This window comes from Anomaloglossus baeobatrachus, chromosome 3 (assembly GCF_048569485.1).
Source record: "Anomaloglossus baeobatrachus isolate aAnoBae1 chromosome 3, aAnoBae1.hap1, whole genome shotgun sequence".
NCBI lineage: Eukaryota > Metazoa > Chordata > Amphibia > Anura > Aromobatidae > Anomaloglossus > Anomaloglossus baeobatrachus.
Window position 1 is genome coordinate 237,237,489 of NC_134355.1, and position 27,622 is coordinate 237,265,110.

Here is a 27,622-nt window from a genome sequence, read left to right on the forward strand (position 1 = left end):
CAGTCTGATTGACTACAGCAAAACATACTGCTCTAAATTTACCATAATAAAATATATGGATCATGAGAAAACAAGCTCAGAAGCAATGGGATATTTTGGTGCATTCTAGAGTTATTAGTTATTACCACACAAAGTGACAAATCTCAGATTTGATAAATGGGGCTTATTAATTAAGATTCAAATTGGCTCTGTCACTAAGAGACTAACCTAATCTTGTACACCTTTCCCCAGGTAGAAGTCAAATTTGCGTCTGCATTTCAATCAATTTATAACTAGCGTAAAGCGTGGGTTGGATACGTTTCAGCAACTCTCTGTATGTAAGCATGTTGTAACAGTGCTTCCTTTCTCCCTTCAGCAGTACCAGGATACAAATATGCAAGGAGTTGTGTATGAACTAAACAGTTACATGGAACAACGGCTGGATGCTGGCGGAGACAACAAATTACTTCTCTACGAATTAAGTGATATTATCAAAACAGGTAGAGCATCTAATGTATATAAACAGTGTAGTAAGTTCTGGACATTTTGGTAGCCTAAGACTTTCACATACACTATTCCTTAATCACTAATTGCATTACTGAGTAGTATTTAACCCCCTATACACCTCCCATGAAGTAAAACAAAATTGAAAACACAGTAAATGCAGTATAATTGGTAAAAAAAAAAAAATTCGTCAAATCCCAAAACCTTCTCCTCTGCATCGTATGGTAACTATTAGCACTGCACAGTGTGTTAAAATAAACAGATTACCTTCTTTTAAACAGTTGTGTCCTCCTTTTACCATATTCAAATTTGAAGAAATTACTGTTTCACTCACAGAAATATAAAAAAATACTATGTGTATAATAAAATACTCTATTAAATTCTGTTAAAAGGTAAATAATTCCATCCCAAATTAAAAAAAACAAGAAGGTGAATGTGTTCAAAAATACAATAATAAAATTCACACCAGGATTAGTCCCATGCACCATGTCATTATCCTACCTCTTTCTACTTAAATGAGATGACCTATATGATGTACCTATTGATAGTGGTGTCCATATACCTGCGTGGCTATCCTTTTAATTTTCTACTCTATTTGTTTATAGGGGAAGGGGACCACCAAACAGATTTCTCCTTTCACAGTTTATCATATGGTACCAATGTAAATAAACAATTTCTGATAACCTCTTCCCCTGCATGTGTCCAAGTCCTAATGGTGGCATAATATTGATGGCCGCTATTGGCACACCCGTAAGTACCAAGGCGGATCAAATATCCAAAGTACCCTCCTGATGAACCCTTGGTTAAGGGAGAAACACATTGAGGCAGAAGCAGAAGATTTCCATAAGAGGTTCACGGGTTAATGAATAAAAAGGGGTGATAAGTGTCCCTGGACTAAATGGAAGGTAATCTAGCCTCATAGAGATCTATGGGCACCTATTGACTATAAGTCAGTATTACCTATCTCCCTGGACCTGTAAGATTGGACAACAGTGGAGTCATCTCTATTGGATCTTTTTGAAAATATAAGGACACTACCTCAATCTAATCCCTGGACTCTAAGATATGTAAGTTTTGTAAATGTATAGTTCTATGAAGAAATTGTTTGTTTACATTCAGGGCTGTGGAGTCGGTAAGCCAAACCTCCGACTTTTCAATTTCCCTTGCACCGACTCCGACTCTGACTCCCACATATATTGCTTATAGTTAAGTAAAAAATGTATTGTAGTACATTGTGAACATCAGACATTTAATCATTTTTATGATACAATAATCAAGATATTTAGATAGAACATAAAATATATTTACTGGAATACAACTTTAGCACACAACAAAACTGTAATAAATTGTGAGTTATACAATGTTATATACAGTAGATTACATATATATCTTGTGTGTGCATGTATAATATATATATATATAAATATATATATATAAAATATTAGAAGGTGGCCCGATTCTAACGTATCGCGGGTAGTCTAGAATGTGTATGTAGGTTAGCAGATTAAATAATATAATCAGTAAGTCTTGAATAATAATGGTTCATTTTTTGCTTGTTGGTCTCCTGCTGTGCAGCACGCATCGGCGTGTTTGACAGTGGGAGACCAACCATCTGAATGGGCAGGGAGCCGGGGTAAGCTAGTAACCATGGTACACATCGGGTAACTATGCAAAGCGGTTTCCATAGTTACCCGATGTGTACACTGGTTAACAGCGTACGCCGGCTCCGGCACACGTGTGCCGAGAGCCGGGGTGAGCTAGTAACCATGTTACACATTAGGTAACTAAGCAAAGCGGTTTCTATAGTTACCCGATATGTACCATGGTTACCAGCCTACGCCGGCTCCGGCACACGTGTGCCGGGAGCCGGGGTAAGCTACTGGTTTCACACATCCGACTTTTCTCTACTTTGTCTTGCCGGTGTGGGCTTCCGGGGGTGCAGCAGTCACCTGGGAGTCGGGGCTCCATGTGGGTTCGGCGAATGCGTGCGGGGGGCGGGGCTAGGGCGAGCGTCCAATGCGTGAGGGGGTGGGGCCTGTCCGAGCGGCCAATGCGTGCAGGGGGCCGGGGCAAGCGGCCAATCCATGCGGGGGGCGGAGCCGAGGCGAGGCGAGCGGCCAATGCGACGGTTTTCACTGTAACGGCATATTTTTGGAGCAAGACAGACAGAATAAGGCATATATATATTATTACATATTGTATTACATATTTACAATTTATTACAGTTTTTTGTGTTCTAAAGTTGTATTCCAATAAATATATTTTATGTTCTATCTAAATATCTTGATTATTGTATCATAAAAATGATTAAATGTCAGATGTTCACATTGCACTACAATAAATTTTTCACTTACATATAAGCAATATACTAAATTTTATTTAGTATGTTTTTGTTGAAAACTGTTTTTTGCCACTTACATAGTGTATTGCATAGTGTTATATACTGTATAACACTATGTAATACACTATGTAAGTGGCAAAAAACAGTTTTCAACAAAAACATACTAAATAACATTTGTGCAGTGTATGAATTTGTTCTAGGAAATAGAATTGCCTCCATCAGATCCTCCTTCGCAGATGACCTCAAATCTGACCTAATAATTTTAAGGCTAGAGAACAACCTCTCTACACTAACTCAGGTTGGAGGCAAAGCCGTAACCACATGGGCAACATCTCTAACAATTTCCGGGTGTAAAGGAATTGCCTCATGCACAGTCAGTTTTGATGAACAGTTGAATTTTTCTATTTCTTTGAGAGCAAGTGAAAAATTTTACAGAAATCTGGTCAATCTGCTGCTATAGGAGACGGAGTGAAATCTTTTTCCTTGCGGCAACACTTTGCTGCTCCATGTCATCCAAGTACTTGTCAAAGTTAAACTCCTTATCTGATGAGGATGAAGATATGGCAGCAGTAGCACTCTCAGGCCTCAAGTCCTCTTGCTCCTGGCAGTCCTGTAGCTGCTCATCCTAACTGCTACCTCACTCAAAGCTTCTTTTCCTTTAGTAAGCTGTTGATCATCAAGCAGTATATGATGACTTGGGTCCACATAAACAGCTGCCAGAAGAATTTTATTTTCCATAGCTGTGTCTCTCCGTTTCATTAAAGCAGAAATGCCATCTGCGATTAAACCTCCTCTTTGGGACAGATAAAATAGCAAGTTCTTCCACTCCATTATGAAAATTCCAGGAGTTAAATCCTCAGCTTGTAATTTTTTAGTCACGGTAAATGGGTGATTAAGCAATTCCTTCAATTCAGCCACCTGTGTCCATTGACCTTCATTTAAGGTTACTTGAGGGTTCATCATATCATCATATCTATAAGAAACGATTTTAGTTCAAGCAGTCGCTAAGTCATTAAATAAGTGCTGCCTCACCGAGTGGCTTGATCAACAATTGCCCCTTTCTCAGCACTTCTCTTCAAGATGGAATCAATTTTAGGGGTTCTGGCGGCAATAACCAACTTCCTCACTTATCCAATCAGATTTCCAGCATTTCCGCCCAGTTTGACACATCCGGCTTTTCGCCAGTTTGGCGGATGTGGCGCACACCAGTACAGTACGATACAGTACAGTGCCACAACTTCCGGGTCACATGCTCCGGTCACATGAAAGCATGTGACCGTCGTTTGTCGCACTGCCACTGTACTGCATACACTGTACTGGAGTGCGCCGCATCCGACAAACCGGCGAAAAAGACGAATGTGTGAAACCGGGGTCCCTCTTGCAGATTCTCTCTTATTGCCAGCTGCAGCTTGTGCACAACACAACGAATGTGATGAATATGAAAGTGTTTTGAAGCAGCTTCAACAAGATCATCTAATCCTAAAGTATTATTTTGCGGTTCTTCTGTTGTAATATCTGTTTGTTTCTCAGTTACATGAACAGCACTATGGCCTTCCATCTCACACATACTAAATCCTAAATTTTCTTCTAGCTGTTGTTCATTACTCTCATTCATCAGTTTAGTTGTACTTATGTTTGAAGAATTGTTCGTTACAATGGCAAGAACCTGTTCTCTTTTGCGTTCCTAATCTTGCAGAACTTTTTCCACTAAGGCCTGGAGAAACTGGCTGATGTGATGAGCTTTACTATCTTTTACTGCCAGTGTCTTACTAACAATTTCTTTCTTGTCACAAACATATCGAACATTGATGGCAAAATAATTCAGTGAAATGCAGTGACTCTGGGCATCCCAGCAAAGGCAATGGGTTTCAGGATAGGACATTCAGACACAGCGTTTTGTGAGGATCCTCACAAAGAATGAGCATGTCAGTTTGTGTGGTGTTTTTCTAATCTGCTTTTGCTATTGAAAGCATTATTTATGAGCTCAAAAACCTTTCAGGTGATGCGTTTTTTTTTTTTAAAAGCTGATCTGCTTTTGCAGCTGAAAAACGTATCGTCAAAAAAACGCTGTGTGAGAATGTAGCCTTAGATCAGCAATAGAACAGCCATTGATAGGACATTTCATAATGACATTTCATCGTTTCCCAAATTCCTATGAACAAATTTTCATCACACTCTGCATTGCACTACTGTCCCCAATGTATTATATATTTTAGGAGTCTGAGTCGGTGCATTTTATACCGACTCCGACTGCACCAAAATGAGCTCCGACTCCAACTCCGACTCAGAATCCCACAGCCATGTTTACATTGGTACCATATGATAAATTGTGAAAGGAGAAATCTGTTTGGTAGTCCCCTTCCCCTATGATCAAATAGGGTAGAAAATTATAAGGATAGTCATGCAGGTATATGAACACCACTATCAATAGGTACCTCATATAGGTCCTCTCATTTAAGTAGAAAGAAGTAGGATAATGACTTTGTGCATGGGACTAATCCTGGCGTGTTTTTTTGGGAGTTTTTTTTTATTGTATTTTTGAACACTTATTCAGCTTCTTGTTTTTTTGGATTTGGGATGTAATTATTTACCTTTTTAACTGAATTTAATAAAGGAATATTTTATTATATACACATATAAATAAGGGATTTTTGATATTTCTGTGAGCATAAGTTGGACCTGGAAATGCTCTAGTAATATAAACTGCTATGTTTCCCACCTGCAGGTAACCCTTTATGAACTGCTGTATGCTTATTAATATTGGTGAATACATAGTGGATCATCTGCATTGCGGATGATGAGCAATATTCTTTATGGAGTAAAGCTCAAGTGCTTGATTAGTAGTGAGAATACTTTTCACATTATTTGGGTTTCACTGATTCATTCCCTATTGAGCTGCATTTGTGAAATAACCATAAAATAAACATGAAATAACCATGCATGTCAAGTCTATTTAGGCACATTTATGAGCACATTGGTTGAATTGATTCCCTTATTGTATTCTATGGACCAATAACTTGACAAACTGATGACACAAGCAAATTGCTGAGTTCCCTCCTGTGAGATCTGACCACAGTGTTTTATTTACCATTTAGATCAGTATAGTATCAGCCCCACTCACAGCTGGTACCCAGAGACTGAGACTATTAGACTATTCTACCATCACACTGATAATTTACAAGTCCCATGCAATTCTGAAGAGTATCTGATTCTCTAATGAGATGTATTTGAGAAAGGTCTAAAGCTGGAGTCACACACAACGACAGCGACGTCGCTGTTACGTCACCATTTTCTGTGGCGTAGCAGCGACCTTACATGATTGCTAGTGAGCTGTCAAACATGTAGTTTTAAGCAATGACGGCAATCATAACGACCTCGACGGTTGTTGGGAGGTGTCACACATGTCGCTGTGCGACGAATCAGACCTTGATAGAGGTGTGGTGTTTACACCTAGATGTGTCTTTGCGTTGCCTTTTTCACGGCCCTCTGTTCCGATTGGTGATCACTACAGCGCCTTTTCGTTGCCGTTATAACCTCTATATACAACAATTTGAGAACCCAAAGCATACCTACCTTTTTAATCACAAGGTGTTGAAAGATCCACAAAGAACGATGCACTAGCGACACAGACAGAGACTCTACGGCACACCGCGTGGAACAAAGAATGGAACTTAAAAAATGAAATCACTGTAACATCTTCGGCAAGTTACCCAATCGGAACGCTGTTGTGACCACCAATCGGAGTCAAGGAGGCATTGTAAAATACACCGCAAAAGCACGCCCATGTCCCTCCCTTCAGCCCATGTCACTGCCTTCAGCGTCGTCGCGATCGTTGTTGCTACGGTGTCAAACACAAGGATGCATGTGGCGCAGCGGGATAGCAGAGATCAAAAAATGAACTGGGACATTCAAGTACGAGCAGCGATCTCGCAGCAGGGGTCTGATCGTTGTTAGATGTCACACATAGCGACGACGACGGCAAGGTCGCTGCTACGTCACAGAAAATGGCGACTTAGCAGCGACGTTGTTGTCGCTGTGTGTGACATGGCCTTTAGGCCTCATGTACACACCATGTTTTTTGCTGCGTTTTTAGGTGAAGTTTGGGTGACCAAACTGCATGCATTTTTCCCCAGCAAAGTCTGAGATTTCATTTTTGCTGTGCACATGTTGCGGCTTTTTTTTTTTTTTTTTTGGCTGCATCTTTGTGGTGACCACAAAGATGCAGCATGTCAATTCTTTTTGCGTTTTGTCCCTGTGTTTCTCACTAATGATGGGAAAACTTGCAGTTGACGGGGGGTTGATCCATGGTATCTAGCCAGATGCCGGGCCCCTTATAATCTATGGGGACCAGAATCTGACGCTAAGGGGTCGGAGCAAGTGCTTCATACAGAGTCACTGACGCGGCTGTAAGCTGCTGCTTCCGGGGCTGCTCATTACCTTCATTGCATATGCACTGCTTTCCCCGCCCATCAGTCTGTGATTGGTTGCAGACAAACGTGCCCCAACGCTGAGTGACTGCGCGTCTGACGCTTCCAATCACATAAACTGGTGGGTGGGTCTATCTTACAGTAAAACAAAAAAAAATTGCATAGGGTCCCTCCATATTATGATAAAGCCACGGCTGCAGCCCCCAGCCATGCGCTTATCTTCATGGCGTATCAAAATAGGAGGAATCGTGTGCGGCCTTTTTTGTTTTAAAAAGTTTTTAAATACATTTTTAAAAACCACAATGCTGTCAGCCCCAATTTTGACACCCAACCAAGATAAAGCCAGACAGCTGGGGGCTGGTATTCTCAGGCTGGGGAGACCCATTCCTATTGGGGCCCCCCTGTTATGGTCTGGAGACCGCAAAAGATCTTGCAAAAATCCCATGAATAATGATAGAAGATAATGCACAAGAGTAGTTGGAAACTGAACTGGATGCAATCCACTAATAAAACAAACAAGTAGAATTTTTAAAACAAGAGAACTAGGGGTTATAGTAGTCAGAGCCATAAATATGTCTCAAACGTAAGAAATCACATAAGACCTTCTTGCAAACAATAGAAATTTTTTTATTAGAGTTAATTACAGCAAGAGGTAAAATACAATGTGTAAAATCTACCAAGTAAGGCTCCTTTCACATTGCGTTTTACCTTCCGCTCACAGGTCCCGTCGGAGCATCCGTCCGAACCGCCCCTCCCCCACGCTGCAAAGCGTGTTCCGGACGCATGCGCCCGACAGGGCCATTCACTGTTATGCAGCGCACTGCATTAACGTGTGCTCTGTTTTGTGCCATTTTTTGCATATATATGTTTCTGCAGACGGACACCCGAACGTGGTGGCACAAAACAGAGCACACTCTAACGCAGTGCTCTCTATAACAGTGAATGGCCCTGTTGGGCGCATGCGTCCGGAAAACGCTTTGCAGAATGGGGGAGGGGCGGTTCGGACGGATGCTCCGACGAGACTTGTGAGCGGAAGGTAAACCGCAATGTGAAAGGAGCCTTTGGATCAAGTATACACGGGGAGTCCCTAAGAAAAACACTAGGTATGAGGCTATGTGTTCACGATGCGTTTTTACATGCTTTTCTGCAGCGTTTTGAACAGCACCTTTTTAATGCCAAAATGCATGCGTTGTGATTTCCCAGCAAAGTCTATGAGAAATAAGGGTTTCTTGTGCCCACCATGCAGTTCAAAACGCTGCGTTTAATTTGCATAATTTTGGGCAAAAACTCAGCGTTTAAAGAAGCAGCATGTAATTGTTTTTGCCATTTGGGCTGCGTTTTGATAACATAGAAGTCAATGAGAAGTTGCAAAAAGCAAGCAACATCAAAATTCCAGCGTTTTACATGCTTTTTAGGTGCAGAAATCATGCGTTTTGGACTACATAAACGTATGCTTTTTTGGCATCAAAATAATGAAATGATATGTCCCTTTACACACACACATAATCCGACAATTAAAATAATGAAATATATGAATTTATTGCTGTTTTACCGCTAAATAGTATAAAACAGCTATAATTTTATGAAATATAACTGTTTTCTTTATTTTTTCAATTTTTTCAATAATTGTGGTTTTTTCCCCTTTTTTCATTGTAGTTGACTGTTTAAACTTTATTTAGCAGTGTTTTTATGTTCAAAATGCATCTGTCAAAACGCAATGGAAAAGCATGTAAAAAGCGCTAAAAACGCAGCTAAAACTCGGTAAAAACGCACGCATTTTTTGCGCTACTTTGTGGTAAAAAGCAACTTTGGCAAAATCAATTACTGCCAGCGGGTGCGTTTTAGAACTTCAACTAGCTCGACGCATCGTGGACACATAGCCTGACACAGAATAGGTGAGAGCAGTATTCTGTTATTAAATAAACATTGATGGGTATAAAATATGATGGACAATATATCCAAAAACCTCATATATCACTATATGGCAAAGTAAATCCTATATAGAACCAAGGCCAATTTTATAAAAGTAGATCAATAGTCATATATAACATACGGATGTTATTCAGATAGGTCTTGGTGTTAGATATATGTCTTCGACCACCATGACCTTAGGCCCATCAATATAGGACATTCAGGTGATAAAATACCCCTAAACAAGTAAGCCATACATATGAGAATCAAACTCGCCCATAACGAGTTAAAAACCCGGTGTAACGTGTCTCGACGCGCATGTTTCGTATTCTTCCTCGGGGGGCCGTAGTCAAACACAACTAGAAGTAGCGATGGAGCGTTCCTAACAAACCTAGACGCCTTGTCACTGCCGGAGAACTAACTAACCTCAAAGATGAAATGTGGAATCCTATAGAAAAAGAATTTGGAGCACACCACCATCATCCCATAAGCAAAAAAGGAAGGGAGCCAGCACTGCTTATGAGTGGCATGCAACAATGATAAAATAAAAAGTGTATTATTCACAAATTCATTCCTACTGTAACCATTCAATGGGATTTTTGGCAAATAGTTGATCAATGATTTGAGCCCCCTGCCCCGTCACGGCAAATCTCTATAAGGGGGGTCCCTACACTATATTTATAATTTATATACGTACCATAAGGTCTCGTGTAATGCGCAGGACCGTATAAGAACATCACCTACCTGAGAAGTGTCAGAACCGCTCCCATGCTGCAAGGACTGACAACTGTGAGTAAAAGGGCAGCCCAGGTGCCACCATCATCCCATAGCTACTGTATATATTATATGGGTGCTCCCTAATGCAGTGAACACAAGTATGAGAAAAAGGGGAGAAAAGAGACACTGCATATAGAGACCGGGGCACACCTGATATATAGAAAAGCCTTTATTTAGTACAAAACATGATTAAAAGCAGTTAAAAAATGACATGCAAAACACACTCAAAGGCAAACCATTCCCCAAATGGTTGTACACAATACAGACCAAAGATGTACAGTATCAAGCATGAAGTGTGGTTATGTGAAAAAAAACCCTGCTGATAGAGAAATTAACGGACAATTACTGTTGTTTATCATACGTGTATTTACATTTATTTGACTATATGTGGGCTTTTTTTTTGTCCCCTAATTTCTCTATCAGCAGGGTTTTTTTCACATGACCACACTTAATACTTGATACTGTACATCTTTTGTCTGTATTGTGTACAACCATTTGGGGAATGGTTTGCCTTTGAGTGTGTTTTGCATGTCATTTTTTAACTGGTTTTAATCAGGTCTTGTACTGAATAAAGGTTTTTCTATTACAACTATATCAGGTGTGCCCTGGTCTCTATATGCAGTGTCTCTTTTCTCCCCTTTTTCTCAGAAATGTGGAATCCTGACTTCCCTCAGAGCAGCCCCAAAGGAAAGTCAAAAGCCCCCAACATATAACGATGGTGATGTAAGAAAAAACAACACAGAGATGGTAGATATAGAATTAAGCAAATTGAGGTCCTGCTGGCTAGATACAAAAGTATAGGCTAGATTGCTGGTTGCAGCCAGTAAAAACCCTGAAAAATGCCAACAGCTGATAATCAAAAAATTCCCTTAAAGACCACACCATCTTCCACCCACTAGATCAGGAACTCTTGTGTAAATACTTTTAAATAGAAAAGTAAATATAATGAGAATGATCTTAACTACAATAACACAGGAGAAACAAAAATACAAAAACTCCTGGACAAAACAGGGAGTAATAACTCCCTTTCTTACTAGAAATAAATCGCCCTCTAAAAATAGAGCAGAAACAATTATCACCAGCAAAGGTTAGACAAAAACTGCCTTCCTTTATCCCCCCAGGCTGGACTCCATAGGCTCCCTGAAGTAACAATTATCTCCTACACCTGTCTGAGCGACGGATGCAGAATCAGACTCCCTACCAACACTAACCAACAGATGAGTCCAGAAACAGTCCCGGGAACAGCATCATCTCTGATAATATTCACAACACCCCCCAGCCTAAAAATAGCAGCCTGCAGCTGACCAGTATTGTTGCATCCATTAGATGTGACAATTCTGGCACTTTCCCCAGCTCTTCCCGATTGCCCTGGCAATCCGGGTAATAAGAGGTTAATGGCAGCTCACAGCTGTCACTAAGCCCTAGATTAGTATTGAAAGGTGTCTGAGACCCCATCACTTAACTGTAAGTGAAAAGAAATAAGCACAAACACCCAACAAATCCTTTATTTGAAATACAATACATAAAACACCCTCTTTTAAACCCAAAAACACTCAGGTACGACAAAATCCACACAAGGTCCCACGACGATTCCAGCTTTGCTACAACTGAATTTACACCAAGCAGCCATAGAATATGACTGCCTGCTGTGAGGTTCAGGCAGAGACTGAGTGAGCCGCACAATCAGTAGTGACATCACTCAGGTAAGCCGCGGCCACAGTTGGAGGTTTCCACGGCTTTCCCCCTGTGACTGCAGAGAACATGACCTCAGGGGATCTCTATGAACTCAGATGAGGTCACTGAAGTCACCTGAGGTCAAGTTACCTGCGGTCATAGGTGGAAGTCCGTGGGAACCTCCAGCTGTGGCCGCGGCTAACCTGAGTGACGTAATCACTGATCGCTGCTCAATTTCTGCCTGAATTTGCAGTGTCCAGTTATGTACCATGATCACATGCTGTGATTCAGATGTAACAGAGCTGGAATTGTCGTGGGACCTTGTGTGGACCTGCAGGGGTGTTTTGGGGTTAGTAAAATGGTGAAAGAGGCTGTTATTTGTATTTTATTTCAAATAAAGGATTTTTTAGATGTTTGTGTTTTTTCTTTTCATTTACCGGTTAGTAATGGGGATCTCATAGACTCCTCCCATTGCTAATCTAGGACTTAGTGGCAGCTGTAGGCTGTGATTAACCCCTTATTTCCCCAATTGCCATCACAATCTGGAAGAGCTGGGTAAAGTGCCGGGATCGTTGCATCTAACGGATGCGGCAATCCTGGGCAGCTGCAGGCTGCTATTTGTAGGCTGGGGGAGCCCATAAACATGGGTCTTCCCAGCCTGAGATTACCCAACCCCAGGTGTTGGGCTATTTCTTGCCTGGGTATCAAAGTTTGGGAGACCGCATGCTGGGTGGGTTTTTTTTGTTTTTGTTTTTTTTTTTAATTTACATTAAAAAAAAGCTGCATGCAGTTCCTTCTAATTTGATACCCACACACGCATGGCTGGGGGCAGCAGCCAGTAGCCATATGCCTGATCTGTGCTGGATATCATATTATGGGGGGACCCTACATCAAATTTTTATTTTTACTTTTTTTTTTTTTTTTTTACAGTATAATAGTGACCCGCAGATCGGATCTGTGATTGGAAGTATCAGACACTCTGTTACTCAGTATGGTTGCAGTCAGATGCGCCCCCAATCACAGACGCCAGTCGGCAGAGTAAGCAGTACATGTGTAATGAGGGTAATGAGTGGCAACGGAAATGAATGAGCGGCTGCAGGAGCAGTTACAGCCGCGTCGTTAAGTATAGCACGTCCTGGGCCTGTCACTTTGGTGTCTTTGAACCCGCGGAGGTCAGACTTTACAGTCTGGGTCCGCCCATCACTATTTTTCACCCATTGAATAAAAAACGCATTATCAAAAACACCTAAAAACGCATGTGTTTTCTGGTTGCGTTTTTGAGCCCCAGGCTATGTTTCTGTGACCACAGGAAGAAATTCTGTATTGACAACAAAGATGCAGTGTGCGAACATAGCCATACTGTTCCTTCCGGTACGGTTCTCAAGACCGATAACATTTCTTAGCTAATTGGGAATATCTTGGATGTGAAAAGAGTGGTACAATTATTATCATATACAATACTGTGCAAACGTTTTTGACATGTGTGGCGAAATATGCTACAAGGTAATATTAATTTGGTAAATGCATATGTTAATTCTCTGTGTGCAGAATTATTAGGCAAATGAGTATTTTGATCACATGATACTTGTTATACATGTTTGTCCTACTCCAAGCTGTATAGACTTGAGAGCCAACTACCAATTAAGTAAATCAGGTGATGTGCATCTCTGTAATAAAGAGGGGTGTGGTGTAATGACATCAACACACTATATAAGGTATGCTTAATTATTAGGCAACTTCCTTCCTTTGGCAAAATGGGTCAGAAGTAGAGTTGTGCGCGGTTCGCGGTTCGAGGTTCTCCAGTTCGCGGCTCGAGTGATTTTGGGGGCTGTTCTAGACCGAACTAAAACTCGAGCTTTTTGCTAAAGCTCGATAGTTCTAGATATGTTCGAGAACGGTTCTAGCAGCAAAAAGACAAGCTAATTACTAGCTGGCTTTCCGCTGTAACTCTGTCACTCTGTGACTCACATTATTATGAAATTTCAGCGTATAGTGTGCGGGAACAGCGCCCTCAGATCACTGCTGTTTGGATAATGACGATCGCCATTTTTTTTTTTTTTTCCTTGTCTTCCTTCCCTAAGCGCGCGCGTGTAGTGGGGCGGGCCAGCATGTCAGCCAATCCCAGAAACACACACAGCTAAGTGGACTTTTAGCCAGAGAAGCAACGGCATGTGTGATAGGATGTCCATGTCACATGTCCCTGCATTATAAATACGGGCATCTGCCCGTCTGGACGCCATTATCTCTTCTGCGTCTGGGTGTCAGTCACCGCTGGCGAAGCTCCTGTCTCCGATACTGCTGTGTACGCTCTATACACAGCGCTATACAGAATAGGGATAGAAGTTTCTTTCAGCCCTTGTAAGGGCTAATACTGGCAGGGTCAGAGCCATAGGTGACCGTCAGGGCCGTGAAAACAGATTTTAACAGCTACACAAGATGACAGCGTCTGTGTAGCTAAGGTCAGAAATTTCCTCGCAGCATTTCCCCATTAGGAGGGATAGAAAGGGAGGCTTCCTTTCCTCTACCCAGACCCACAACCCTGCCACTGTACCCTCCTGCCCTTTGCACACTCAAACTCATTGTTACTAAGCCATTATACTAGCAAACACTGAGGAAACTTAGTGGCATCCTAAACGTGGCTGTTGGACTTCTGTATTGTCCCACTAGTGCAAAGATATTTGCAGCACGTCTGCCTGCATTGCACACTCAAACTCATTGTTACTAAGCCATTATACTAGCAAACTATGCTGCCAGTTTAAGGGCTGTAGTTGCATTGTCAGGGATAATTATTGTTGTTTAGTCTGCTGTTAATAAAGCTAGACCACCGCTGAAATCTACACCACCTCTCAATTTTTACTACCACATTTTAAGTGCACAATCTTGTCGCAATCAAAATGAGTGGCAAAATGACAGATGCTGGTGGAAAGGGGAAGAGGCGTGTTGGAAAAGGAAAAAAAGGGTTTGTCCGTCGGGAAGGTGGCAAAGCTCCATTAACATCTGCTGAAGATAGACCATCTTCCAGCAAAAGTAAGATGTCTACTACTTACTGTGGACAATCCGATGTGCTCCCTTTTTTACGGACACGAACAACTGGAACAAAGTTAGATGATGGCCAAAAAAGGAAAATGCTTGAATGGATCTCAAGTGGTCCAACAAGTGCCCTCTCCGCCACCTCAACTACCGCATCCAAAAAACACCAGTCCTCTGAGTTGTCAGCCCAATCACATTTGCATTGTCCCAGCTCTGAAGTCTCCATCCGCCCTGCACAGTATGGTGGAACTGAGATGGCTGAGTCTGCAGAGCTGTTCAGTCACACTATAGCCTGGGAATCAGAAGTCTGCTCCCAAGCTACAGTGAGTACAGACCAGGAAATATTTTGCAGTGATGCCCAGAACCTTTGTGACTCAGATTCAGGCCGTGAGGACCAAGTTTCTGAGCATACTGTTGACCCTTTTTCACAAACTGTAACACCTGTTGTTATAGACAATGAGGAACATACTGATGATGATGAGACGCAGATACCAGATTGAGATGATAACTTAAATATTCGGTCAGGGCAAGAAGAGGCTCGGTCTGAGGGTGAGGGGAGTGCAAACACAACAATTGATGAGGAAGTTCTAGATCCCACCTACTGTCAACCCACAGTCAAGCACTCGAGGACGTCAACAGAGGCGGTGGAGGAGGATGCAACCGACGACGAAGTTACCTTGCGCTTTCCTGGACAGAGTCGCAGCACTGGTAGCACGTCTACAACTGCATCCTCAGCCACCACTCTGCCTCTGAGCACTAGTCGGTGGGGCTCAGCAGGTCGCATGCCCTCTAAGCCTTGCCTAGCCTAGTCCTTTTTTGACATAGCAAAAGATCGGCCAAATTATGTGATCTGTAAAATTTGTCGTGATTCTGTTAGTAGAGGGCAAAACCTCAACAGTTTGACAACTTCTTCCATGAATCGTCACATGAATAAATATCATATGTCCCAGTGGGAAGCTCACCGTGCTCCACCGCCTGCCCCTTCCTGTGCATCCGCGCGCTCTTCATCTTCTAGGACTGTGGGGACAGCTGTCACACCTGGTTTTCAACACACAACTTCCACCAATGTAACCGCAACAGGCAGTTTGCTTGGTAGGTCGTCAGTTGGTTTGGAAGGGGAAACAAGTGCGTGTGTACAGCTCTCTTAGACATCGATAGCACCAACGTTGGATGAAGGCAACATCATGTCTACGCCTGCACTTTCCTCACAAACCTGCATTTTTCCAGGGACACCCTACTCAAGACCGTCTACACACAGCGGCCAGATCTCTGTCCCTCAGATGTGGACAAATAAAAGGCCATTTCCTGCGACCCATGACAAAGCTAAGAGGTTGACTTTATCCCTCTGTAAGCTTTTGGCTACCGAAATGCTGCCTTTCCGCCTGGTGAACACACAGGATTTTAGAGACCTTATGTCTGTCGCTGTGCCCCAGTACCAGATGCCCTGTCGCCACTACTTCTCTAAGAAAGGTGTGCCCGCGCTACACCAGCATGTCGCACACAACATCACCGCTTCCTTGAGAAACTCTGTGTGTGAACGGGTGCATTTTACCACCGATACTTAGACCAGTAAGCATGGACAGGGACGTTACATGTCGCTGACTGGGCACCGGGTAACTATGGTGATAGATGTTGAAGGGTCTGCTGCACAAGTCTTGCCGTCCCCATGACTTGTGTGTCAATCCTCTGTCTGTCCAAGTTCCGCCACTGCTTCTGCCTCCTCCACCTCATCTGGGTCCTCCACCTCCGCCGCAAGCCTGCCTGGTCAGGCCACCAGCGTTTTCACTGCGCAGAAGGAATCACGCACCCCTCATTACTATGCTGGCAGCAGAGCGCAATGGCATCAGGCGGTCTTTAGCTTGATGTCTTGGAAATAGGAGTCACACAGCGGCTCAGTTGTGGGCAGCTCTGGAGACTGAGTTTAATAAATGGTTGTCTCCAGTCAACCTGCAGCCTGGTAAGGCCGTGTGCGACAATGCTGCAAACCTGGGTGCGGCCCTTCGCCTGGGCAAGGTGACACACATGCCTTGTATGGCTCACGTGTTGAACCTTGTTGTCCAGCAATTTTTAACACACTATGCCGGCCTAGATGGCCTTCTGACCAGGGCACGAAAACTGTGTGCTCACTTCCGCCGTTCAACCGCCGCAGCTGAGCGACTTGCATCGCTCCAGAAGTCTTTCGGCCTGCCGGTTCATCGCCTGAAATGCGATGTGGCGACACGCTGGAATTCAACTCTCCACATGTTACAGCGACTGTGGCAGCACCGCCGAGCCCTGGTGCAATACGTCATGACGTATAGCCTGGGCCAACGAGATGCAGAGGTGGGGCAGATCACCCTGATGGAGTGGTCTCAGATCAAAGACCTATGCACCCTTCTGCACAGTTTCGACATGGTGACGAATATGTTTAGCGCTGACAATGCCATTATCAGCATGACAATTCCAGTCATTTACATGCTGGAGCACACGCTAAACACTATTCGGAGTCAGGGGGTGGGACAACAGGAAGGGGAGGAACTACAGGAGGATTCATATGCACAAGACACAACAACATCACCAAGGTCCAGACGTTCATCGTCACCAACACGGCAGGCATGGGACCATGGGGGACAGGGATCAACAAGGGCGCATGGTAGCAGGCGAAATGTTGAGGAAGGTGCAGGAGAACATGAAGAAATGGAGGACGAACTGTCCATGGACATGGAAGACTCAGCGGATAAGGGAGACCTTGGTCAAATTTCAGTTGAAAGAGGTTGGGGGGAGATGTCAGAGGAAGAAAGAACGGTTAGCACCTCTATGCCACAAACACAGCGTGGACTTGGTCCGCATGGCTGCGCAAGACACATGAGCGCCTTCTTGCTGCACAACCTCCAACATGACCCTCGTATTGTCAAAATTAGAAGTGATGATGACTACTGGCTTGCCACACTATTAGATCCCCGGTACAAGTCCAAATTTTGTGACATAATTTCCAGCCATAGAAAGGGACGCACATATGCAGGAGTATCAGCAGAAGCTGTTACTCGATCTTAGCTCGGCTTTTCCACCAAACAACCGTGCAGGTGCAGGGAGTGAATGTCCCAGTTGTAACTTGACAAACATGGGACGGTCTCGTCATCTTCAACAGTCTACCCGTACCAGTAGCACCGTATCTGGTGCTGGTAACAGCAATTTTATTGAATCTTTTCATAATTTTTTTAGACCGTGCTTTGCAAGGCCACCAGAGATAACAAGTCTGACACATAGTCAACGGCTGGAGAGGATGATACAGGAGTATCTCCAAATGAACATCGATGCCATGACTTTGCAAATGGAGCCTTGCTCATTTTGGGCTTCAAATCTTGAAAAATGGCCAGAGCTCTCAACTTACGCCTTGGAGATTTTGTCGTGTCCAGCTGCCAGCGTTGTCTCTGAACGTGTCTTCAGTGCTGCTGGGTGTGTGCTGACAGATAAGCGCACGCGTCTGTCCAGTGACAATGTGGACAGACTAATGTTCATCAAAATGAACAAGTCATGGATCCACAAGGAATTTGCTACCCCTGTGTCATCCTGGGGAGAGTAAATGCTTGTGGATTTGGAATGTGCTTGATGCAAATCAAAACATCCTGTTTGCAACTAGGGCACAAGTGCTGCCACTGATGGGGTGTCTGTTTGGCCCAATTTTTGGAAAAAAAAGGGAGACTCCGCTTGGAGAAACCCTTGCTTGCTGTGTTTTTAAAAATGATCCAAGATGAACAGAGCTGGGATCAGGAAAGACTTTGCTACCTACCCCGGTGTCATCCTGGGAACGGTTAAGTATGGCGTATTTTTGAATGTGCTTGATGCAAATCTAGCTGTGAAGTGTACAACTGGGGCACAAGTGCTGCCACTGAATGGGTGGGTGTGTGTGGGGCCCAATTTTTGGAAAAAAGGGAGACTCCGCTTGGAGTAACCCTTGCTTACATTATTTTTTAAAAGCAGCCAAGATGAACAAGTCATGGTTCAGCAAAGACTTTGCTACCTACCCCGGGGTCATCCTGGGAACGGTTAAGTATGGCGTATGTTTGAATGTGCTTGGAGTAACCCTTGCTTACATTGTTTTTAAAAATGGTCCAAGATGAACAGAGCTGAGATCAGGAAAGACTTTGCTACCTACCCCGGTGCAATCCTGAGGATGGAAAAGGATGGTGTATTTTTGAATGTGCTTGATGCAAATCTAGCTGTGAAGTGTACAACTGGAGCACAAGTGCTGCCACTGAAGGGGTGGGTGGGTGTGTGTGTGGCCCAATTTTTGGAAAAAAGGGAGAACTCTGCTTGGAGTCACCTTGTGGTGTTTTACATGATTTTAGAAGGGCGTGCCATGCCTATATCTGTGTCTCCTCCTCTTTTTTCTTGTCCAGCTCTTTTGTTTTCGCATGAGTATATGTCCTTGTCACTTTTCCATGTGTTTGTGTTGTGTTGTGAGTTGTTTGTCACCTTTTGGACACCTTTGAGGGTGTTTTCTAGGTGTTTTTATGTGTTTCTGATTGCCTGCCATTGTTTCCTATGCGGTTCGAGTTCGGTTCGTCGAACGTTCGCCGAACTGAACTCGAACGAGACCTCCGTTCGACGAACCGAACTCGAGCGGAACCGCGGCTGGTTCGCTCATCTCTAGTCAGAAGAGAGATTTGACGGGCTCTGAAAAGTCCAAAATTGTGAGATGTCTTGCAGAGGGATGCAGCAGTCTTGAAATTGCCAAACTTTTGAAGCGTGATCACAGAACAATCAAGCGTTTCATGGCAAATAGCCAACAGGGTCGCAAGAAGTGTGTTGGGCAAAAAGGCGCACAATAACTGTCCATGAATTGAAGAAAATCAAGCGTGAAGCTGCCAAGATGCCATTTGCCACCAGTTTGGCCATATTTCAGAGCTGCAACGTTACTGGAGTATCAAAAAGCATAAGGTGTGCGATACTCAGGGACATGGCCAAGGTAAGGAAGGCTGAAAAACGACCACCTTTGAACAAGAAACATAAGATAAAATGTCAAGACTGGGCCAAGAAATATCTTTCAAAGGTTTTATGGACTGATAAAATGAGTGACTCTTGATGTGCCAGATGGATGGGCCAGAGGCTGGATCAGTAAAGGGCAGAGAGCTCCACTCCGACTCAGACGCCAGCAAGGTGGAGGTGGGGTATTGGTATGGGCTGGTATCATCAAAGATGAACTTGTGGGACTTTTTTGGGTTGAGGATGGAGTGAAGCTCAACTCCCAGACCTACTGCCAGTTTCTGGAAGACAACTTCGTCAAGCAGTGGTACAGGAAGAAGTCGGTATCGTTCAAGAAAAACATGATTTTCATGCAGGACAATGCTCCATCAAATGCATCCAACAACTCCACAACGTGGCTGGCCAGTAAAGGTCTAAAAGATGAAAAAAATAATGACATGGCCCCCTTGTTCACCTGATCTGAACCCCATAGAGAACCTGTGGTCCCTCATAAAATTAAAGATCTACCGGGAAGGAAAACAGTACACCTCTCATAAGTGTCTGGCTGGCTGTGGTGGCTGCTGCACGTAATGTTGATCGTAAACAGATCAAGCAACTGACAGAATCTATGGATGGTAGGCTGTTGAGTGTCATCATAAAGAAAGGTGGCTATATTGGTCACTAATTTTTTTGGATTGTGTTTTTGCATGTCAGAAATGTTTATTTCTAAATTTTGCGCAGTTATATTGGTTTATCTGGTGAAAATAAACAAGTGAGATGGGAAAATATTTGGTTTTTATTGAGTTGCTTAATAATTCTGCACAGTAATAGTTACCTGCACAAACAGATATCCTCCTAAGATGGCCAAATCTAAAAAAACCCCACTCCAACTTCCAAAAATATTAAGCTTTGATATTTATGAGTCTTTTGGGTTGATTGAAAACATAATTGTTGATCAATAATAAAAAAAATCCTCTAAAATACAACTTGCCTAATAATTCTGCACACAGTGTAGTAGTGATGAGCAAATACATTTTAAGTGAAATTGAACTCAAATTTTACAAAAACACACTTTAACCAAAATGGTTTTTTTTTTGGTCTTGTTTTTTTCATTCCCTACCGTGTGAATTAAGTTAAATGGTGCCTACTGACAGTCATTTTTCTGAACTGTAAAACGTTTTTAAGGTGTTTTTAAAGGATATAAAATCTTTATACTCACCTCTATGACCCCTTTATATCACATGTTGGTTCCTCGTTTCATGTACAGATTTCCTCTTGCTCTGAAATATCCAGACCTCGTGCTGGGCCAGGACTTTAAGGTTTGAGGATGCCCAGGAGGGTTCTGTGTAAGCACACCAAAGGTCCCAGTGTCATCATTGACTCATGCTGTGACCCTGGGAGCATGTGTAGAACCCTCCCAGAACCATTAAACATGTAACTCCTGCCCAGCGTGAGGGGCTCATGTGTCTCTGCAATATCAGTGACTGAAGATGCTTACATTTAATATGTTGTGGGGTCTGGAGAGAACCCAGAGCATAACTAGGGACTTTAAATTGGCAGAGACGTTATACTCTTTGAATTAAACTAAAGAAATGTAGTGACTCACCAGTTCTGGCCAGCTCTGCCAAATGGAGTGTAGCATTGGTGGGCTGGGGCATGAATATGAATATATTTAGTGGTGTAACTTAAGCCAGAAATGTTACTGTAATTCTGATGCCAGAGAGAAGAGCCACCTGCCTCTTAAAGAATTCTGTGCATATTAACTCACCATGCCCTTTCATTCAGACTGGTGTTATATTGTCAGTCTTAATTAATTGCCTCTAAGGGCCCGAATGATCAAGGTTTTTATGCCAGTGTTCTGGCGTAAAAAGCTTTAAAAAGTTGCATCATTTTGGCACAACAAGAGGCTGTGATAAAACTTTGATAGTTTTGACATTTTTAGAGTATTTCTGCCCAACTCCAACAGTGGGTATGGGGGTTGGCGACCACCTCTTGTCAAATTCTTGACAAATGGTAACGCTTGCTACTCCACAAATCTTAAGCCAACGGGGACTGAAGTTGTATTTGTGGTAAGGCTCATGAATGGGGAAAATCTGATTCCAGAAATATCTCACCCTTCGGGAATGAGCAACACCGATGACGTGGACTCTAAATGTATATTTGTAGATTGACTTCAGTATTCTGTACTCACACTACCTACCTATTAGTACGTAATAGATATTACCTGTTCCGTCTTCTGTATTGCAGATTACATTAAGTGAAATAAAACTACTGTTTAATTTTATTCCTCTATTTCTTACAGCAACAAAAGCTGATGGATTTGCACTATATTTCCTTGGAGAATGCAATAATGTAAGTGTTAATGTGCAAATGTTTGTAAAAGTTTGAGCCAATTACAATTTAAGGGTATGAGTGTACGTTAAGTATTTCCTGCAGACATTTTTTTGTAAAAAAAAAAAAAAAAAAGAAAACAAAAAAAAGTGACTCTTTGCAGGAAATCCACGGCATAAAACTCCATGTTTTTGCCGTTTTTTTTTTTCAAATCCATTAGAATGAATGAAAAGTGATGCCAAAATCCTGAAAGAATTGACAAGATGCAGGTTTGAAACCGCTTTAAATCTGCAAGGAAAAAATAGGCAACGTGTGCATGAGATTTCAGAAATGTTTTTCACTTTGCTGATACTGTATAAAACTTTTTTTTTCTTTCAGTGCATAAAATGCAGTCATAATATGGCATATGCACATAACCTGAGGTTTATAGTTAATGTATAGAACACAATTGGGGATAGTTTTAGAATATGAACTAAACACAGGAGAAAAAAAATACATAGTTACAAATCTGTTTGCCTCCAATTCATAGTACTTTGATATTTTTCCTATGGTATAAGCTAAATCAACTATCTTTAGTGATTTGTCTTTCATTCAATTGGTTGTTACCATTATTTTCTACTGAATGAATTGTTAGAAAACTACCTTAAATTTAAAATAATTTTTTAATGTTAACCTTAAAATCAAAGTTTAATGTTAACCTCTTAAAAACTACCAATTTAAACCATTTGCTGAGGTCATTATCTGGGCATTTAGCACACTTTAACAGCTGCTCTGTGGAATAAGAATGTGCTGCAGCCAGAGGTAAAATCACTATGGCTGTTAACTTGGGCTACTTATACAATGTCTGATTATTATGAATGAGCATTCCTCGTAGGAACGCTCGGCTTCCAGTAATCATCCATTGTAAACAGACTGAGGATCACCTGGTGAACAAGCAAAAAGTAAGTTTGTTGGGTATTATCTTTAAATTTGCTTAAAACTGATAGTTCTCGGCAGCACATAGTACTATGTCAACAGGAGGATGTGCTGCCCAAGCAATGATCTCCTATGTCCAAGGATGATTTAAAACCTTGGTAAAAAATGTCTTGTAGTTCTGAAGTAGCTTTCTGTGATTGAGAAGAGCGCTCACTCAGCAGGCTTCCTGAGAGAACTATACCCAGCACAGTTCTCTCTCCAGCTGCATACACTGATCTGTCTGATCCTTGCAGGACAGGGGTTAAAGCTGAACAGGACCTGCACAGCACGTATGGATGTTGCAAGACCTGATTTAGTGGAAGACTCTTTAGGCCATGTGAGCAATCCCCTGTGAAAAGGCAAACCATTTGTGTGTGTGTGTGTGTGTGTGTGTGTGTGTGTGTATGCCTCCCAACTGTTGAAGAAAGGAAAGAGGGATAAAGTAATGTCAATTTTTGTCCACGCCCCTAGCCACACCCATTTGGCAGTAAGGGTCATTTAGCAGATGTCCCGGACTGTTCGTTTTTAGTCATAGCAGCCAGAATTTTCTTATATTTATATGGGTCGCTATATGACATGTTGCATAAATTCTGTTTCTTTTTATTTCTGCCGTTGTCTGCACCGAGCTACAAAATAACAATCTTCTCTGGTTATTCCACTTTTGCTGCATTTTTTTGCCTTTTCTCCATTATTTAATGCGATTTTGGTTCAGATGTCAATCTGCGTTTTAGGCCTGTTTCACACGTCAGTGATTCTGGTACGTATGTGCTTTTTTTTCTACGTACCAGAATCACTGACATACACAGACCCATTATAATAAATGGGTCTGCTCACACATCAGTGATTTTTCACTGACCTTGTCTCCGTGCGGCGTACCCGCGTGTCTGTGATTGCCGCACGGAGACATTGTCCATTTTTTTTGGCATCACTGATGTCCCACGGACCACGCAGTGGTGTGATCCGTGAAACACGTGACAGAAAAAAACGTGCATATAAAATAAAAATCATTTTTACTCACCCGGCTTCAGACAAGCTCTCTGCAGCCTGTTCTGCCTGCTGCTTCTGAGCCGGCTCATTACTGTCGTGCATATTCATGAATGCACGACACAGCCGACCCAGAAGCAGCTGCTGTGGGGGTCAGCGCCGGCCGGATGCTGCACCGCAGGAGCGTTCAGCACCATGGAGAGCGGGAGCGGGCATAGGTGAGTTGATTTCCATGTGCAATCACGGACCAGGGAGAACGGAGCCCAGATTGCACATAGACAACCCCCATGTGACGTCATGAAATTTCCACCCCTGGTGAGTCTAAAAACGCTGCTGAACTGTGCGGTTTTGGTGGGGTTTTTTTTTATAAGCTTCAGGATTCACATCTGCAACAAACATGTATCAAATAAGGGGGAAAAATGCATAAAAAATACCGCAAACACGCAATAATTGGAGAAGATTGTTATTGCGCTCGTGGTGCGGACACCTGCAGAAAAAAACACAGCATTTACGCTATGTGTGAACACGGCCTCAACAATACATTTTTATTACATTTTTTTATGGGTTTTAATAAACAAAAATAATAAATTGCGCCTTTTTTTACACCATTTACCAATCCCTATAAATTTGATCGCTGTCTTTTTCGGGTCGTTACAATTACAGGGACACCAAATATGTCCATGTTATTTGCTGATTTGTGATGTTTATTATTTATAAAAAAAAGTGCAATATACCCTATTTTTTTATTATTTTTAGTAATTTTAATAGAAGAAAAAAATCTCTTTTCCTCTCCCTCTAGAATACAAGACATAGAGATGTTGCTATATACAATGGAGGTTTATGTCCTGTGTAATAAGAGGCTGCATTGTAGGTTTATTCATATAAAATCCTTCCTCTGACAGTCTTTCCTAGTGGCTCAAAAGCTAGAACAGCTAGACAAGCTAGGAGGGCTGCTGGACATGTTTGAAAGTTGCTGGTTTGAATCCAAGGTGGTGAAAATATAAAAATAAATAAATAATTGTATTTGTATTTATTTTCCTCATTTCTTTATAGTAGTTTTATGGGAACAAATGAATCTGACTCTTTCCTTCACCTATATAGATGCAGTATCTATCCCTCTATCCCTCTATCTATCATGTATGATTTATCTATCTATCATGTATGTATCTATATACAAAAACACTTCCATTTAAAAGTTCAGCAGGTTTATTCAAAACACAACATAACCTACTCCTCAAGCATTACATGAGCCTCTTCCTGCTGTACAGGCAAAATAAACAAGCATGGTTTTCCAGTCCATTCAACTGTGGGCTCTCACCCAGTGAACACACTGACGCCAGTCAGGAAATAATCCACAGATTTCTGGTCCGTACTGGAGGTATGGCAGTTTCCCCACACTGGCTACTCCCAGTGTATACACCTCCTTCTCATCCCCAGTACGTTCCGACCTGGCTGCAGTCTCTCCCCAGTCACCACATGTCAAACACAATATATATCTTTTCATCTAGTGGGCTGAAGACTACTTACAATAAAATGCAATACACATCACTTTATGTATTGATTTCTAATTGATGACACTTGAACTTCCTCTGTACTGCAGAAACTCTAGATTAATAATCCTCAAGGTTGTCAGAAACTACAGTGAGGGCAGAAAAGAGCACTATCATAAACCAGGCAAATCTGTACGCTGCCTAAAGATCTGATACAATTACGTGTCAGGTTTTGTCCAAGTGTTAGAAATTCTTTTGGACAGTGTAGTGGACTATGCGTGCTTCATCCAGGCACCATTGCAGAATATGGATACAGTGTGATCATAACCATACAGGCCCCATGCAGGTGGAAAACAATTGCAGATATGTGTGGTCTATTAGATTGGCTACCAGACTTCCCGGATCTGCCCTGTGTAGGTTTTCAGACATGGTAAGCTCGATACAGCAGAAATGTTCTACACTATTTTGATAATAATTTTTCTGGCTTGCTGACGTCTTTTTGAAAATGAGAATCAACATATATTGTAAGCTTTAATGTTTTAAATTTGTGTATGTGAAAAGTGAACCTGATAGAGCATGAGTGAAGGGAAACTCCATTTGTCATCATGGTTGTTGTGTACATTCCTTGAAGTTGAACCCCTGGATAGCCGACACTTGTATAAAGCATTGACGTCAGAGCAGCAGATGTATACAATTATAGTGCTAGTTCAGAAGCTAGCACATGGAGCAGAAGGACCATACCAAGCGCTTTGGGCCTACTTCTGTGTAAAGATTTTAGAAGTTAATCATATACCATATATCTAAGATGATTCAAATGGCATATTACAGTACATCTACTGATATTAAGCACATGTTCACCTTGCAAAGTGTTTGACAGGTTCTCCCCACTATAAAAATAGATTTTACTCAAACCAGAAACTGAACATGTTTGTACATGTATGTAGGGCATATTGCCCCTTTTGTCCCTCACCAAGTTCTTCTAAAATGCTTTTTTAGCCCACAATTATTCATCACCACTGCCGCACACATTGAGTGCTATGTTTGGACGAGCGAGCATGTGTACTAGGTAGGGACAGGAAGCTAAAGTGCCAACTATCGTGAACAAGGGTTCTTAGGAAAGTTTTTTTTCCAATCGACTATTGTAAGTAAGATGCCCATCAAACCACTCGTTCGACAGGTGCAATTCATTTTTTAAGCTCGCTTAAAAAAACACTGTCTTTGAGCCGTAACCCATAAACAAAATGTGCTGCTGAGAACTAGCTCTTCCCAATTATCCTACGAGAAATGTAATCAGCCTGTCTAAACCGGCTATTTAATGTCCGATGATTGTCACACATCTAGCTGATCGGCGGTCATTAAGCAACACAGATGCTGAAGTATCAACCCAGTTTATAGGAATCTGTCGGCAGGTTTTTGCTATGTAATCTCATAGCACCGTGATGTAGGAGCAGAGACCTCGATTCCAGAGATTAATCACTTGGTATTCTGGATGCAGCAGTTATAATAGTCATGATTTTCTCAGCTGAAGATTAAGTAGTGCTCAGTTGTTGAGTTGTGTATAACCTGCCTGCACCACAGCTTTCTATCTACATTGTATAAAGAGCTGATAATCCATCCTGGAGATGTGATTGGACTTCCCTGCACATGTGAAGTTGACCTCTAGTGAAAATCTCCTGCTGATAAAACACTGTTTGTGTTTAAAACAGCAAAACCCAGTAAGGAACATATGTATGTAATCAAGGTCTCTGCCCCTACGTTATTGTGCTCTCAGATTGTATACAAAAACCTGCTGACAAATTCTTTTTAAATCACTGCCAGTCAACTTCTCTTTCCTTAGAATAAAGGTCAAACAGTTGTTGGAACATCAATGTGCCTGTAAAGAATGTCAGAACCGTAACTGTCTGATAATTTCTTCATTTATTTTTCAGACCCTATGTTTGTTCACATCTACTGGAACAAAGGGAGGACAGACACAACTTATTCCTGCTGGACCAGTTGAATATGGCACCACAATAGCTGCCCATGTAGCCAAATCTCGAAATACTTTATTACTGGAAAACATTATAGGGGTAAATATGGAATTCCTGATTTACATATATGGTCTGTTATTATTTCTCTCTTGAAATTTGCAGTGCAGATACATTCTTTTCATAGAATCTAGCAATCTCAGCCCAGTGGCCATGACTGAAATGCTTTTTGGCACTCTGATGTACTCTAGTATTATGTGCAGTATCTTGTAAAGGTCTAGAATTTTGTTTTTTTTTTCCTTCATGTGA

At 42.1% G+C, this 27,622-nt stretch overlaps 1 protein-coding gene across 10 annotated transcripts in view; it reads left to right on the forward strand.

The window, feature by feature from the left end:
- The window catches only part of PDE10A (phosphodiesterase 10A), a 699,109-nt gene that overhangs the window by 372,068 nt on the left and 299,419 nt on the right, over positions 1 to 27,622 (forward strand). For 7 of the 10 annotated variants that reach the window (XM_075339763.1, XM_075339773.1, XM_075339770.1 and 4 more), the window contains 3 exons: positions 356 to 479; positions 21,890 to 21,939; positions 27,275 to 27,415. In XM_075339763.1, the coding sequence (XP_075195878.1) occupies positions 356 to 479; positions 21,890 to 21,939; positions 27,275 to 27,415 (315 nt within the window). The remainder of the gene's footprint in view (positions 1 to 355; positions 480 to 21,889; positions 21,940 to 27,274; positions 27,416 to 27,622) is intronic. The other 3 variants (XM_075339765.1, XM_075339771.1, XM_075339766.1) reach the window with 2 other exon arrangements.